Source organism: Ruditapes philippinarum, unplaced genomic scaffold (genome assembly GCF_026571515.1).
Source record: "Ruditapes philippinarum isolate M1 unplaced genomic scaffold, ASM2657151v2 ctg3756_1_1_1_1, whole genome shotgun sequence".
Classification (NCBI taxonomy): domain Eukaryota; kingdom Metazoa; phylum Mollusca; class Bivalvia; order Venerida; family Veneridae; genus Ruditapes; species Ruditapes philippinarum.
The window spans coordinates 165,262-180,348 of NW_026867329.1; the positions used below are offsets into that span (position 1 = coordinate 165,262).

General features: G+C 32.0%; 1 protein-coding gene across 1 annotated transcript; it reads right to left on the reverse strand.

Moving 5' to 3' along the window:
- Positions 1-294: 294 nt before the first annotated feature.
- On the reverse strand, positions 295-6,883 carry LOC132735741 (putative nuclease HARBI1). The gene is made up of 7 exons (XM_060722731.1): positions 6,501-6,883; positions 5,645-5,784; positions 3,489-3,565; positions 2,924-3,041; positions 2,616-2,688; positions 2,024-2,205; positions 295-1,350 (listed from the first exon to the last, which is right to left on the reverse strand). Exons 1-7 carry the CDS (start codon positions 6,708-6,710, stop codon positions 1,134-1,136), a joined length of 1,017 nt encoding a protein of 338 aa, XP_060578714.1. The 5' UTR covers positions 6,711-6,883; the 3' UTR covers positions 295-1,133.
- Positions 6,884-15,087: the final 8,204 nt, after the last annotated feature.

Below are 15,087 nucleotides of genomic sequence, written 5' to 3' on the forward strand. Positions count from 1 at the left end.
TATTATGTTGATATTAATTTAGTATACCTGATAAATAATATTAGAATTAAACCAATTATGAAATAAAAATATTTTTCTTATGACATGAAGTTATAGTTGTTAATATAAATTCAAAGTTCAAGGAGGAACAATTCTGGAAACAGTCACACTAGAGTTATGGACATTGTTATACAACATGTGTGTAATGATAAGAAATATATATTTGAAGTTCGAAGAAGATACCTTAAAAGGTAAAGAAGTTATAATATATCTTGAAAAAAATTCTAAGTTAAAAGGGTGATAAATATGAAAATATTGCTTCAAGAGTTATGAACCTTGTCAAATAAAATCTGCTTGATGATAAGAAATGTGTATTTGAAGTTTGAGGCAGATATCTTTAAAACTAAAGAGGTTATAGTAAAAAATAACATTTTTCAAGTAAAAATCTATGTTAATGGGGAGATAATTCTTGCAATATTGCTGCTAGAGTTATAAATCTTGTCACATAGACGTGGTTAATGATAAGGAATAAACATTTGAAGTATGAAGTTGATCCTTTAATTACCGTAAAAAATAAAGAAATAACAGTAAAAAATAATATTGTTTAAGGAAAATTCTAAGTTCAAAGGGAGATTAAACTGACAATATTGGTGCTAAAGTTATGAACCATGTCACATAAGATGTGGTTGATGATAAGGAACATATATTTGAAGTTAATACCTTAAGAAATGAAAAAGTTATAGTTAAAAATATTTTACTGCACCAAAACTTTAATCCGAAATCTGGACGCCCACGCCAGGGCGAGTAGGACAGATCTCCAGATACATCGTATAGTCGAGCTAAAAATCCGACACTCTGAAAAGAAGTACGGAAACAAATCAGGGGCAATTTTGCTTAATCTCAGGTACTGCACATTTATTTGTTGATGTTGTGTTAGAATTGAAATAAGATATCCAAATTGGTGATTTTATCGCTTGATAAAACACAGTTTGTCATCCAGATGTGCATCATTATATCACCCAGGCTACGCCCTCGTGATATAATTCCTCGCATCCAAACTCCAAACAGTGATGTCATTGAGCAATAAAATCAAAGTCTGGGGTAAAATATCTTTAAAAAGCATGGGCAATTTGCACATTGTAGACCAATACACTTTAAAACAATCTAACAATTTGATCTCTTAAATTCCCATCTTCACTTCCTGGGTTATCAAGGATGTATGGGGTGCTTTCTGTTGCCTCTGGTATAACACCTTGAGGTTCTGGCACTCCTCGATTAACGCATAAGTTGTGGAGCCTCATGCAAGCCAGCACAACTTTGCCACACTTTCCTGGCTTGAATTGAAGTACACCACCAGTCCTGTGTAGGCAACTGTAAAATACATTTAAAATAGCTTTCAATATGCATGTTGTCTGTTAGGTTAACAATTCCTACATTGAAATGTGCATTAAAACATGATTTCATGTTTTAAATGATTTCTAGGCACCAATAAATTAATTTTTCACAGAAATTCATGTCAGCTTATCTGTTAGATTGAGTTGCAATGATTTGTGATGTAACACTTCATTCTGATGACATATTAATTTTCTAGTATTGATCATACTGAAAAACCAGAGCTGTCAAAAGGACAGCACGCTTGACTTTTCTTAGTGCTTGATAGTATAGCAATAAACTGGATAATGATGGAATAAACGTATACTGATCTTACACTGGATGCCGGTACAAACCGGAATATCTAGCTCAAGGGTAACTGTTTACGGCGGTAACAAGGCTCATATCAATTATTTTCAGAACAGAATCCTGTCTGATATGCAAGAAAAGAGGAATATCCATTCCTTAAAAAAAAAATTAAAAAAGTGGTATAAATCTGTCAAAATGTTTGATACAAAGTTTCAAGGCCATATGTAAATGGACAATGACAACATTTGAGATGTTACATATACTTTCACATAAGTGGTCACGCTGATAGTGACTCCCTTGGCCGGGGTACAAAGATATTCTCTGAGTAGTAGCAATGAAAAGTAATAATAATACCAAGTATTACCGAAACCGTGACTTCAACAAGCCGAAAGCCCTTTCAATAACCATTCTGCCCCTACTGTGGTACTTGTTGAATTCCTCCTCTTGTTGTGTAGTGGGATTCAACTTCGGAGTTAGTAGGTACCTCCTTAAAGGATACCCACTATCTCCCAGCAGCATCCCAGCACCTGTCCTTTCAAGATAATCCTGTAAAATTAAATGAGCAACCACAAGTAACAAACAGTTATTGAAAATGGCCATAATCTCCTTCTTCAATTGCTCAAGATGATGTATTGATAGAAAAAAGAAGTAAATTATTTTCAAAGGAGAAATATTTTATTAAGACATTTTTTTTGACCTTATAAAGAGGCCAATTTTGGCAATTCTGCGAAGCATATACATTTATGTAGTCTTTGTGTATATGCATTTCTATGTAAAGTTAGTGACCACATTAAGTATGGAGTAAAATGATCTAAAAGAGCTAAATAGAGCTTCAAAGGTACAATGTCTGCAATGTTTGGAACTACAACAGTTAGTTTATTATCCTGGTTGAGATGATATTTGTTATATGTAGAGAGCACACATTTCTACTAGTGTTATATACTTGAAAGGATTACCTTCAAACCACATGCATCAAATATGGCTGAGTCATGCTGTGACCCTGGCCACATTGCCACAACGTCTGTGAATCTGAAAAAGGACATATATTATTCTATATTATCCTTTTTAATTAATCATAATAATTTTTTCAAACATGTTTACAAATAGAAATCATTTCCCTTTTTCCTTATTCTTTAGTATATAAAATAATCAATTTGTATATCTATATTTGTACAAGGCAACATGCAATTAAGTTTAGGTTTCTTAAGCTTAGCAATAAATACAATGGTGATTGTTAACAATGAATAGATATGTATTTTAGTACCTCATATCTGTGTCACAAACAGCTTGCACATTAAGTGCATGGAAATTTTTTCTGCATACATATGCAGCTTCATTTTCTTTTGGGGCTTCAATAGGAATCAATGTCCCATCTACTGCTCCTGCACAAATTTACAAAACTTGTAAAAAATTTCAAACTGATATATTAGCAATAAAAAACAGAACAAAAAAAGTCATGAAACTCATGTGTTTTCTTTGAAATAGACCTCACATGCATTAGAATTTGTGTAATTGTTGAATGAAAATGCTTCACAAGTAATATTTCAGCTGAAATTGTGGCATGTATACAATTAGTTATTAAGATTTTCACAGGTTATAAGGCCTGATATATATTGAGCCACTAGGTGATGGTTATATTGTAAACAACCATTTATATGCTGCACTATAACATGGCAACAATCAATAAGTCAGCAAATGTCATTTGTTTATATGGTAAAATGAAATATGATCCATGAATTGACAGCAGCTGTGTATATAATGAAAAGCAACATTCCAAACTTGCAGTATTATAATCATAAAATTTAAATGGTTAAGAATGTTTAAAATACCAATCACGTTAGGGATCCTAGACTTTTGATAAAAAGTTCTCTTCAACTGAATGATGTCATTTCTGTCTGTTGGAAACCTGATAAAAATTAACATTTATTCTGTAGTGACATGGAAACTAAACACTTGTGCTGATAAACAGCACAAACTTTTATATGAATTAAGTTGTGATAAAATATGTAGATTGTTTGCTGGAATCCCACTTAGTTTTACATGTAAAATATTTGAAAGGTTATATATTATTAGCTGTTAAGATTTTGACAGGTTATATGACCCTATATATGCTTGAATATATAACCAAGCCGCAAAGGTTATATTCTAAACAAATGTTTATATTTGGCCATTCAACATGTCAACAATTTTTATAAAGAATTTTCAATACTGCAAACATCCTTTCTATCATTGAGAGAAAATAAAATAAAATTCTGAATGAATACCAGCATGTTTACAATATTTATAATACCATACTGGTTTCCTGGCAGTTTCTGTCCCCAAATCACATTTTTAAACAAAAAAAAATACTAATCTGGCTATGGACGAGTATTAAACTTTGACAGTTCTAACAAAGCATCATCATGTTTATAATACTGTTCTTTTACTTTCCTACATAATTGGGCCATGTAGGTCTAAATGTAACACCTTTTCTCACTTTTATTCAAAATTTCATATGAGCCGTGCCATGACAATACCAACATAATGGGTTTGCGACCAGCATGGATCCAGACCAGCCTGCGCATCCGCGCAGTCTGATCAGGATACATGATGTTCGTTATCAGTTTCTCTGCTTGTTACAGGGTTTGTAAGCGAACAGCATGGATCCTGATCAGACTGCGCAGATGCGCAGGCTGGTCTGGATCCATGCTGGTCGCAAACCCATTATGTTGGTTTTGTCATGACAGGGCTCATATATATAGCAGTTATTTGGGCTTTTATATATTGAATATAATTCAGTACTGTTCAGGGACCATCAACCGGACACTTTTTGAACATTTTTCCGTACTGATTTAATAATTTTTAACCTAGAGACCTTAAAATTTGACACAGTTCAGCTAGGTTCTTCTCCTAACTAACAAACTAGTTTGTTTATTTCTGATTGTATTGACACTTATATCTGAGGCTTGACAAGGAGGGTATCAAAATTACCTAAATTGTCTACACTACAGTACCATATGTCCGGACAAATATGTACATCATGCGATTTAATTCAGATAAAAGCTTGGGTGTTTTGATTTTAGATTTTTAACATGATGTACAATATTTCAGCAACAAATGCTGAAGTTTTGGATATTCTATTGTTTACTCTGCAAATGATTATAGCTGGTATATGAGGTCAGGTAATGCTTTCTTGACCCCCCAAATTTCAACGTCAACATTGTAGAAATAGACATTAAAATATTACCATTTACGGAGGTTGAAATAAATTTATTTACTTAATTTTATTTTTAGAAGAAATGTGCATTTATTGTTAATGAAAAAGTGACTGACAACCACTGAACAAAGAAAATACTAAATTAAGCATTTTCGGGTCCGTCCGGGTTTGGTGGTTGTCCGGTTTTGGTGGTCCCCAACCAGTACCAGTATGAAATTTTAAGATGATTTTATCAAAGAAATAGAACTTTCCAACCTTTTCTGTGTTGTCTGCAAATACATGCTTGTTGTTCCAAAGTATTGAATTACCTTGAATGGGGTCTCAGTTATTGGAACAATATTCTGAGGGTCCATGGTTCGAGTCCCGGTCAGACTGCACATTTTACTCACCCTGTGACATTTGGCGCCCAACGAGGGACTGTGAATGAATATAGCTCAGAGTTTAATTCACATTGCTCTGAAACTCTGTGAAATTCAAGGATGAATTTCTATATATTGGGGAAGCATGTCACTTTTCAGAACAGTTCACTAATAAGGGGAGAACATGTGTTAGCTGCCCAACAGCTCAGTAGGTAGACCATAGAGCCGGGGAACGGTCCCAGGTTCGAGTCCTGGTCAGGTCGCACTTTTCACACCCTGTGACATGTATATAAATTCATTGATCTTCTGTCTGTGTTTTCAACTTTTAATGTTAAGCAACATGTTATCTTGTTGTATGATGAAATACATCTTACTGTCTTTACTTGCATTAGTATTAATAATGACTACAGTAATGATATAATATTATTACCTGATGTTGTTCAATCTAGCATTGACACTAGAAATAAACTCGTCCACAATAACTGCCCCTGACGCTTTTGATACACCATGCAAGTCTGAAACTTCCGACAGAAAATCCCCCTTTGCTAGGAATCTCAGTCCTATGAGAACCTGAAAAATCATACAGTAGCTCTATTCATTGTTCACAAAAAAAAATAAAGTAAAAAAGAAAAATAACAAGTGTTGGCTTTTATTATACATACCTAAAATATGACATTTCTATTCAATGGGCTGTGAAACTCAGAACTTATTAGCTATCATGTCAATAATTATTCTTACCTACTAGTGCTATACTTGTCATCTTTAATAATAGACGACATGGACGAGTGCTATGTCATAAATTATGAATCCTTTATCTGTTTATTACTGATTTCTCGTAACTTCTGCAACTGTTGATATTGCCAGCCATTAAATGTAAAATGAACAGTGTTTACATTTCATAACAAAACACGTTTGCCCATTTTTACAGGTAATGAAACCGGTTTAAATAATCCTCCTATCATCCTCTGACTATGGCTATTCACTGATGCACTCCTTGTTTACGGATCCCAATATCTACAAATTCAGCCAAATTCCTCTCCTCTGACGTATCAAGAATTATTGAATTTGTTAATAACATCACTTTTCCTTTCTTTTACAACGGCATAGTTATCAAAGCTCTAATTAAAGCCGTGTTATTGTGGATCTAAGTCTAATTTTTTCTATGTACACATAACACAGCGCCATGTTTACCCATAATGCTTGGGCTAAAAATAAATCAAGGTTAAGGTCAAACTGCTTAGTTACGAATGTAAACAATAAATACAGTGAAACTTCGATACATTTACCTTCGTCATGCTGCCAATAGACTGCGATCTACCCGTTTTAGGGGAAAGATCAGCACGACAGAGCTCCTCCAACTCTTTAATCGCTGCTTTATTGAGCCTGTATCGGGAAATGACTTCTCGATCGGTTAAATCATCAAGGTGAACCGTTCGTTGGCGAAAACAGCGTGATTTTCGTCGGCGGCGTTCGTTTACCAGTAGTAAGGCGGCCATTTTGTTTGATCTGCGACTGCTTCTCAGCGATCGCAGAAAAAATGCATGATCTTAGGATAATCGTACGATTATGAAAATCTGCGACGTTTGATAAGACACCGCCAAAATCGTACGATCGACGTACGACAATCGTACGACAAAAACGGTCGTACGACCGTTGATAAGACGGCCCCCTGATTCCTTAGAAGGCACAAGTCAAGAATTCATATTGTTTGAAATTCATTTGTTTATCAGGTTATGAATTTGATTTATTAGTTAGGCAAAACAATACTGTTAAATTTAGCATATTCACTACATCACGTACTAATTAGTATTTTTCAATTGACAGAAATTTGCAGAGCTAGTTTTAGGATAATTATGAGATTTCTGACAGCTTGATAATTAAGGATGAGTTACAGTTGTCTTTTATTTCCTTTCTTTTAATCATTTCTTGTCTAAATGAACACAACATTTGAACTCTTGTAGAAATATAAGTTAAAGCTAAAATAATCATGAAGGTATCGCATCTTAATCTGACGATAAATTATCATACTAGTTAAAAATATTTATATGATGAAATTGGTGTTTATAAATAAAAAAAAAAAAAAAAAAATGTTCCCAACACAAAAACAACTTGCATTCAAACTGAATAACGACATTATCTTATAATCTTATAATCATGCAATATTGAAGAAAGGATTCAAAATCATTAAAATAGTGGGTACTATTAGTCACATAGTAAAAACGGCATTTAACTGATAATGCTTGCCAGTCTTAAACGTGTTTATTTTGTATGTTAACACCTTAAAATATTTTATTAAAGCCACACATTTTGAACGGTCGGACCAACTTGATGCCTGATTATGAAACTTTAATAATTAATTTACTAATTTTGCATCAGCACCTATTGTATTACAATATATTTTTCACATTTTTTATAACAGAGCAGGCAGAAATATTGATGTTTTCAGCTCTTCCTTTGGGAAAATTGTTAAATCAAACTCAACCCGTTACTTTGTAGCACAACAATTTTGTCAATGCCTGCTAATACTTATTCGTATGCCTGCTTTTCTTTAGAAAAAAAAGAAAGAAAAAAGAAAATATCATAGTAAGTTAATTTGTCAATATGTTCTTGTAACACATAAATTACACTAAGTCTCATTATAATAGTTTTTCGAAAAGTTATGCTTTCTGTTCTCTTTCTTCTATAAGTTCATAGTGTTTAAAATTATATACTGATATTATCCAATGTTTAACTTTTCGGGTTTTGTATATGTGATGCATTGTATCAGGTTATTGCGTTATTTTTTTAATGATTTGATGTGAATTTTAAATAAATATTATTTTACATTATTTTCGAAAAAAAGTAACTATATTCCGATACATGTTTGCAATTATTTGTTTTGTATACATTTCCGATATATTTCAAACGTGCAATTGAAGACCAGTACTAGTACTGCAAATGAATCTGTTATACATCACGCCGTGTAAGGAAGGAATATCATTGAATGTGTGCGTGTAAACCGATGATTTATATAACAGTACATATTATGGTTGACCCATATAATGTATCTATGATTTTAATTTGTATAACAAGAGGGCCATGATGGCCCTGACTCGCTCACCAGATACAACTGTTTTTCAGTGATTATAGATATATATTTTCAAATAAACTTGTAGAAAGACAAGTCCAGGTCAACTTCAACTTGCCTCTCTAGTTATCAGGTTTCTCGACACTGTTTTTTTTTCTTTAAGTAAAAATGGTAAGAACCAAGTTTGGTGATCATCAATCCATTAATTTGTGATAAAATTTTCCTATGACTGTTTTTTCAAAATTGCGATCTTTCTTTTTTTTTTTTTTTTTTCGATTATCTAAAAATTAGATGATTACATAATCTCATTATTAGGATATACGTGTATACTGTTTGTCAGGATGACACCACCGGTCAATATTTATTTAAGATAACATAGGTATACTTGTCAACTCGACCAGAAAGTTATCATTCCAGGTTAATTATCTTACTCTCTAATAGAAATGGGAAAAATTGTAACTTTAACTACATAGAGGAAAAAGGCAAAAGGTTGATTTGTTGAAATGTATTCAGTGAACATGAAAAACAATTATACATACATTGTATGAAACAGTGCAACATTACTTTCAACAAGTGATAACCAAGTTTGCAAAATGTGATACTGAATAGAAATAATTGAAACTGATTCTCAAATAGCACAAAGAATAAAAAAATGACAAAATTACATTAACTTAAGACAAGCAAGAAATACTTCTAAAACTGACATGAATTCACTTAAACTTAAGTTGTGTTCTTTAATGTAAAATGCTAAGTTACAAAAGATTATAAAGTAAAATAAGATGAAAAATAATTAATTAATTACTAATTAATCTACATTTATGAAATAAATTCAAATTTATTAACATTTAACACATTAGTTTGAGTGTTTCTCTATTGAGAAATTATATATATATATAATGCGTTCCAGAATAAAAAAGGAAATTCCAGATGTCCTTTTTCCGGGGGTCGATCTGAAGCCACTTTTTCAGTAACAAATTTACATGCAGAGAGAAATACATAGTGATACTAGAGAGATAGGGGAATAATTCCCCTATCTTTTAAACTTCCGATGAAACGCATTGTACCTGTCCGTTCTGTGGATAATATTCCACGAGTTAATTTTCTAAGGACAGTGTTGGAAATCGTTGTTCGGAGTAATTTGATAAATACGCATAGAATAATATTTCTCTTACTTTTTGATGGGTCAATATAGCTGTCATTTATGCGGATTACAAAAGCATTTTAAATAAATAGCAGTCAGTCAATATCTTTTAAATATGAAATAGAAGGGTTAAAAATTAACGCAAACTGATTCGTTTTTGTTACATGTTTTCATAATTTTGTTCAAGAATATATAGTAGTGAAAAAATACATTCAATACTAATTCTCTTACGTATAAAAAATAATATAATATTGGCTATGTAAAACTGATGATATTTATCTGTTAAATTTTGCATCGTATTCTTAAGATCATACATATATTTATAAAATAATCATACACGTTTGATTCTTTAAGTTAAATAGATTATTAATTGTACAATTGTACATTTATGAATAAATTTTTATCCGTATAAGTTTTCTTTAACTGAAGTGTAACATATGTATCTTATTTCACTGGTGTCGTAACTACTGTCGCCAATATGCATATTAAAGATAAATAAGAAGAGAGCTGGTGAAATATTTATTTTCATATCACTCGATGAAATAAATCACGTAATTACATAAAAAAACCTTTGTATCCCTTTTCATTATATTCTTAAATATCCTTAATATAAATTCTGAAATATTGAGAAATATTGATGACATAAAAAATAGTTTATTTTCCTTGTTTTATTGAAAGGACTGCAGTGAAACATATTTCCGTTTTTCACTGGTGTCTTTTCGGACTACATTCTTCTAAACTCAGTCAAATTACAAAGTTAAAGGGAAAGTCATTCAAATTTTAGTGTCAAGCGAAAGAAAAAGATGAATAATGAACAAAAAAAGTGAAGTTTATTTTCTATAAATACAGGATTGATTTAATATTGTGGCATGAAAAAGCTGATATTTCACTCGTCGCGAAATATCTATTTTCACACAACAAGAACTTAAACATGGCCTATTTATGCCCCATTTATCTCCTTTTTTGATTCATCTCCTTTTTTGAGCGAATCTTAAAAAAAGTATATTTATTCATTATTTATTTTTAGTACGATACATGTGTAATCTATTGTTCAAGATATATAGGCTAATTGCTTAAAATAAAACAACAACAAAAATAAATAAGCAAAACACAATGGCATGAATTTTGTCAGGCAATAAATAGCATTATCCTTCACATCAAATAGTCTAGGTATAGTATGATATCTTGTTGATTTCTTCTATAAGTCTGTTTCTTCACATTAATGATCCTTTATCTGAAAAAAAAAGTATTGAAACAATATTAAACTGTTTTATAATAACTTGGTATTACCTTCATCATTATCATTAGTTTTAGTGGTCACAAGAAAATTTAATCAATAAGAAAATAACTCTCATTAGATGATTTCATAGCTTATATCTTTCATTCATATAATATATACGGATTGTATAATACATATTTTCTTCACATTTTCCCTGTCTTAAAGTAGTTTTTATATATCTTTTCTGCACTATAATGAATCGATTATAAGAACAAATTTCACAAAACGCTGTTATAGCATAATATTAAGCAAAGTAGTAAGAAAATAACCCCGCCTTTTTTAATATTTCTAGCCAATAAACCAGAAAGATCCATTACAGCTAAGATAAGAGTGGACTCATGCCACAGGCGGTCAACTGCGAAATCATTCATTGTTAATCGGCAACCTGAAGTTCATGACCTCGTTTGAATTGTTTACATGTATCTGCAATTTGTATCATTTCAACATGGCATATAAAAATACGAGTTCAGGCGTATTGATATATTATTTTCTTCAAATGTTTCATTATAGATACAAACAAAAACGCATTTAGATAAATTTTATTCTAAATATTTTAATGATATTGTTATAATTATTTCATTCGTTATAATTATTTCATTCGTATGTATTTGATTTAGGGGTATAATATCGATTCTTTACAATCTGCACATATAAAGAATATGTTTCCAAATTATGTTCAATTTTTAAACAAATGATACCGACTTTTGCTCATTTTTTTAATTTCTTCCTCCAAAAGAAAGTGCAATTCGTTTTCTTTATTGGTCTCAATATAATCGATAATCGACAGAGAAGTGATATACAAATATACATTATTTATTAACCGCGACGCTTTAAGATGTTCACATTATATTCTTAATCTTATTACAAATACTAATACAAATATAAACACCGCACTACAAAGTAAAGATAAACATTATTCACCTTAACTGAAAAATTGAAATAAATACCTTGGATTTGCATCTGATAATCACATAATCTTTCTTTCAATTAAAGTGCAATCCTTTTGATTATAAAATAATAACACCCTACCACATTCTAACAAATTTATATATTGTACTTCTGAAAACCAATTTTTCAATGGCGGGGAGATAGCGTTAAAGCCCGTTAAATTCGTTCCAGATAGTAAATAACCCGTCAGGAAAGTTTCATTAGCTCATTATACAAGTTACACCTAAGTGATTATACGAGACTATTACCGCGCTGGACGTAAAGGTAGCGATTCCATCTAACATAAGAACATTAGAATAGTTCAATGATTGTGGTAGGAACGGAATAATGGGTATTTAACAAGAACTTTTTGCAAAGATCATGTATCTATGTGTATATTTTACGGAACTCTTATTTCTGTTTTTTAAAAATGTTTTTATTTAGTTAACATACAAAACAAGTCGCTATGAGATAAATAGCATTTTTTCTAGATTTCTAAAAAATGATGCAAACTGACCCTCTGCGAGAAATAGCTAAAGAAAATACACGCATGTACCGCCGTTTTTACATTCATAGCTTTAATAAAATATACAAATGTACTAGTAACGTTAACCATGAAACAGAGCAACCCGTTTAACTGTCCGCATGTATAACTATTTGACGAATAAGATCAAACAATATACAGTACATAGTAGAGTGAAACCAACAACGTGTTGCGCATTACAAAAAATACGAGTGGTACAAACAAATTACGTTCTATCGTATTAAAGGGGAACACATTTTTTATTGCTAAGAGGCTGTTCAATATGCTTAGACTTAACAAACAAGCAGAATTCATTTACCGTCGCTAACCCTAATAAGAACCATAAACTACTTAACCAAGAAATACGCTTCAATATATACTGTTCAAAACTTTCAAAGCTTATTTTCAAATTCATGTTCTAGATACCCCGGAAGCGCATTAATAACAGGTATGTAATACGATGACATGTAATGTTCATCGGGCTGCAGTTTGGCCCAAACCGAATAGAAAACTAAAATGTGATTCAGTACATAACTATTAGCATACTACAATAAACTATATCTATTTAACTTCGTTATAATAAAAGAAATTTATCAATCATCTTTACCCAAGTTAGATACATTAACGATTGCCGCATGTAATTTGACATAAACGTATCGGAATATCAAGGGTACCCAAAAGTTTTATTGCGAGGCTTATGGTTTTTATGAATATGATTCATGTCAGCAAGAAATGACATATATAGGTTTATATGTATAAAGATGATATCAGGCTTCCCAAGATAAATCTAATACACTGATAAATACATATTTGTATTTTGATATATACTCATTATTTGTATAATATGTTTGTATACATGCATTAAATGCAATAAAATAATGATGCTTAAACTAAATACATATTTGTAACTATGCAACATATGCAAATTGTCTTAAAAATACATAAAAATATCTCTATCCCCGTCGAATGTACAATGCCTGTCATGCAGCGGAATATCATGGATACCCCGGAGTATTATCGCGAGGCTCATGGCCTCTACACAATGAACCGTTGTAAGCAAGAAATCACATACATGTACAAATGTATAAGGATGGCAGCAGGCTACCCGACATTAAACTTATACAGAGTCAATACCACGACAAATCCCTCGGAAACTGTGGAAGTTATCATATATATCAATCTCTTCCATTATCGTGTGTTACATGAAAGCATTAAATGTTCCAATATCACAAAACTAATTTAGATATTGAATATTCTGACAGTTGAAAAAGATATTTTGTCAACTGTAAAGTTTGTCTTTTTCTAAAGAATTAATTTACCTAAACTATATAATGAAGTAATGAGAGCTTGGGTCAGCTTTGAACCATTTATGTAAACAAAATATGTTGATATAGTATTAATTTTAAAGGGGTGATTGCATGGACTTGCTTTTTTCCGTTAAATAGCAAAACAGAATAAGAAAATTTATACTAAACATAGTCAAAAGGTACCAATTCTCTGTTCTTAAAGAATAAGAACGTCATTAAATCTTAAATTGGAGTAAGTACATGTTCATAATATAAAAATCAAAACATTCTACTAACTGTGACTTTGACACGAAATGAATAGCATAATAAATACAATCGTTCAAATGACTTTTAAATCAACAATACTATATGTAAACTGAAAAATGCTTTCAATACCGAAAAGGTTTATAAAACCTAATATATATGCGAGTACGATAATTAGAAAAAAGACAAATAAAAGAAACTAAAAGAAAAAGACGCCTTGATGGTGTATCACTGTTTAACTCGTTTAGTATCCCTAATTTACTCATTGGCCAATTAACTGAAAACAAAACGTTTTTAGGACGAAAACGGATCTCCAGTAGAGAGACCTTTACTATTAGAACGAACAACCAAATTGCTAGAATACTTTGGAACGTATTAAGCGTTTTGTCGTTCAAAACAGAAATAAACAATTCAAAGATAAAATATCAAAAAATAGAGATAAACAGAATCCCTAAAGAAAGCCCAACACGGCAAAATTGACAATGTTGCAGGCTCGGTTTGATTGAGCCTGCTCATGGACGGTACTGGATAGTGCAAGTTACCGTCCACGCCCCCTAGCACCGGCTTAAGCAGAATTCAACATTATACATGAACTGGTACAATTTGGAATTTTGAAACATCCGCAGATGTGTTCATATGGCGGTTGTCATGGAACCTTCAATGTGACACGTAAGTGCCATTCCATGAAAAGCGGCATATGGTCCCAAGTAAAAAAATGCGTGTGCCCTAAACGAGAAAACAATGGGCGGAACTAAATAAAATTGAATTTTGAAAGGGGATCAGAGGTTATGAAGCCTGCATATCACAGATAATACGTCAAAAGACAAATTTAAAAAGCAGGCAACATATCCTAAGGGTGATTAGACAGTATTCAAGTAGGAATACTGGAACCACCCAAATTGAAAAAAGCCAAATAGAAGAAACTAAAAATACCACATAACATGAATACACAACAATTATGTCGTGCTGAACGATCTTCAAGGATCGAAAATATAACATCTTTGATTAAATGTACGGGGCGACTTTTTACGGCCGCCACACGGCACAAATAACACTGATGTGACCATAAAATAGAGATAAACAGAATCCCTAAAGAAAGCCCAACACGGCAAAATTGACAATGTTGCAGGCTCGGTTTGATTGAGCCTGTTCATGGACGGTACTGGATAGTGCAAGTTACCGTCCACGCCCCCTAGCACCGGCTTAAGCAGAATTCAACATTATACATGAACTGGTACAATTTGGAATTTTGAAACATCCGCAGATGTGTTCATATGGCGGTTGTCATGGAACCTTCAATGTGACACGTAAGTGCCATTCCATGAAAAGCGGCATATGGTCCCCAAGTAAAAAAATGCGTGTGCCCTAAACGAGAAAACAATGGGC